The 279-nt window shown below is 41.9% G+C and overlaps 1 protein-coding gene across 1 annotated transcript; it reads right to left on the bottom strand.

Moving 5' to 3' along the window:
- Positions 1–279, bottom strand: OGAPHI_000004 (uncharacterized protein; the record flags this gene model as incomplete). The annotated part of the gene is made up of 1 exon (XM_046207239.1): positions 1–279. A coding segment is annotated over one exon (279 nt), but the record flags the coding sequence as incomplete, so codon positions are not given.

Raw genomic sequence — 279 nt, 5'->3', positions numbered from 1 at the left:
CATAGAACAAGTCATAGATCTTACCGACTTGCTCTTGGTTCAAGTTTCTGACACGTGGTAAGTTTCTCAATTGGGACTTCTTGATGAAGCTTTCAACATTGGTCATGACTTCATGACGGTACTTGTCTCTCTCCTTCGAAATCATAGCATCATCGACGTTAATGAACTCTCTGAAGGCAACCACTAATAGTTGCTGGAACTTTGTCAACGATCTAGCTTTAGGATCATGTGCCATTGGGTTGACAGGCTCATCCAAAGTGGCGAAATATCTCTTAAGCA

Source organism: Ogataea philodendri (assembly GCF_020536065.1).
Source record: "Ogataea philodendri strain CBS6075 chromosome Unknown scaffold504, whole genome shotgun sequence".
NCBI classification, from domain to species: domain Eukaryota; kingdom Fungi; phylum Ascomycota; class Pichiomycetes; order Pichiales; family Pichiaceae; genus Ogataea; species Ogataea philodendri.
This window is presented reverse-complemented; position numbering and strand designations above follow the sequence as displayed.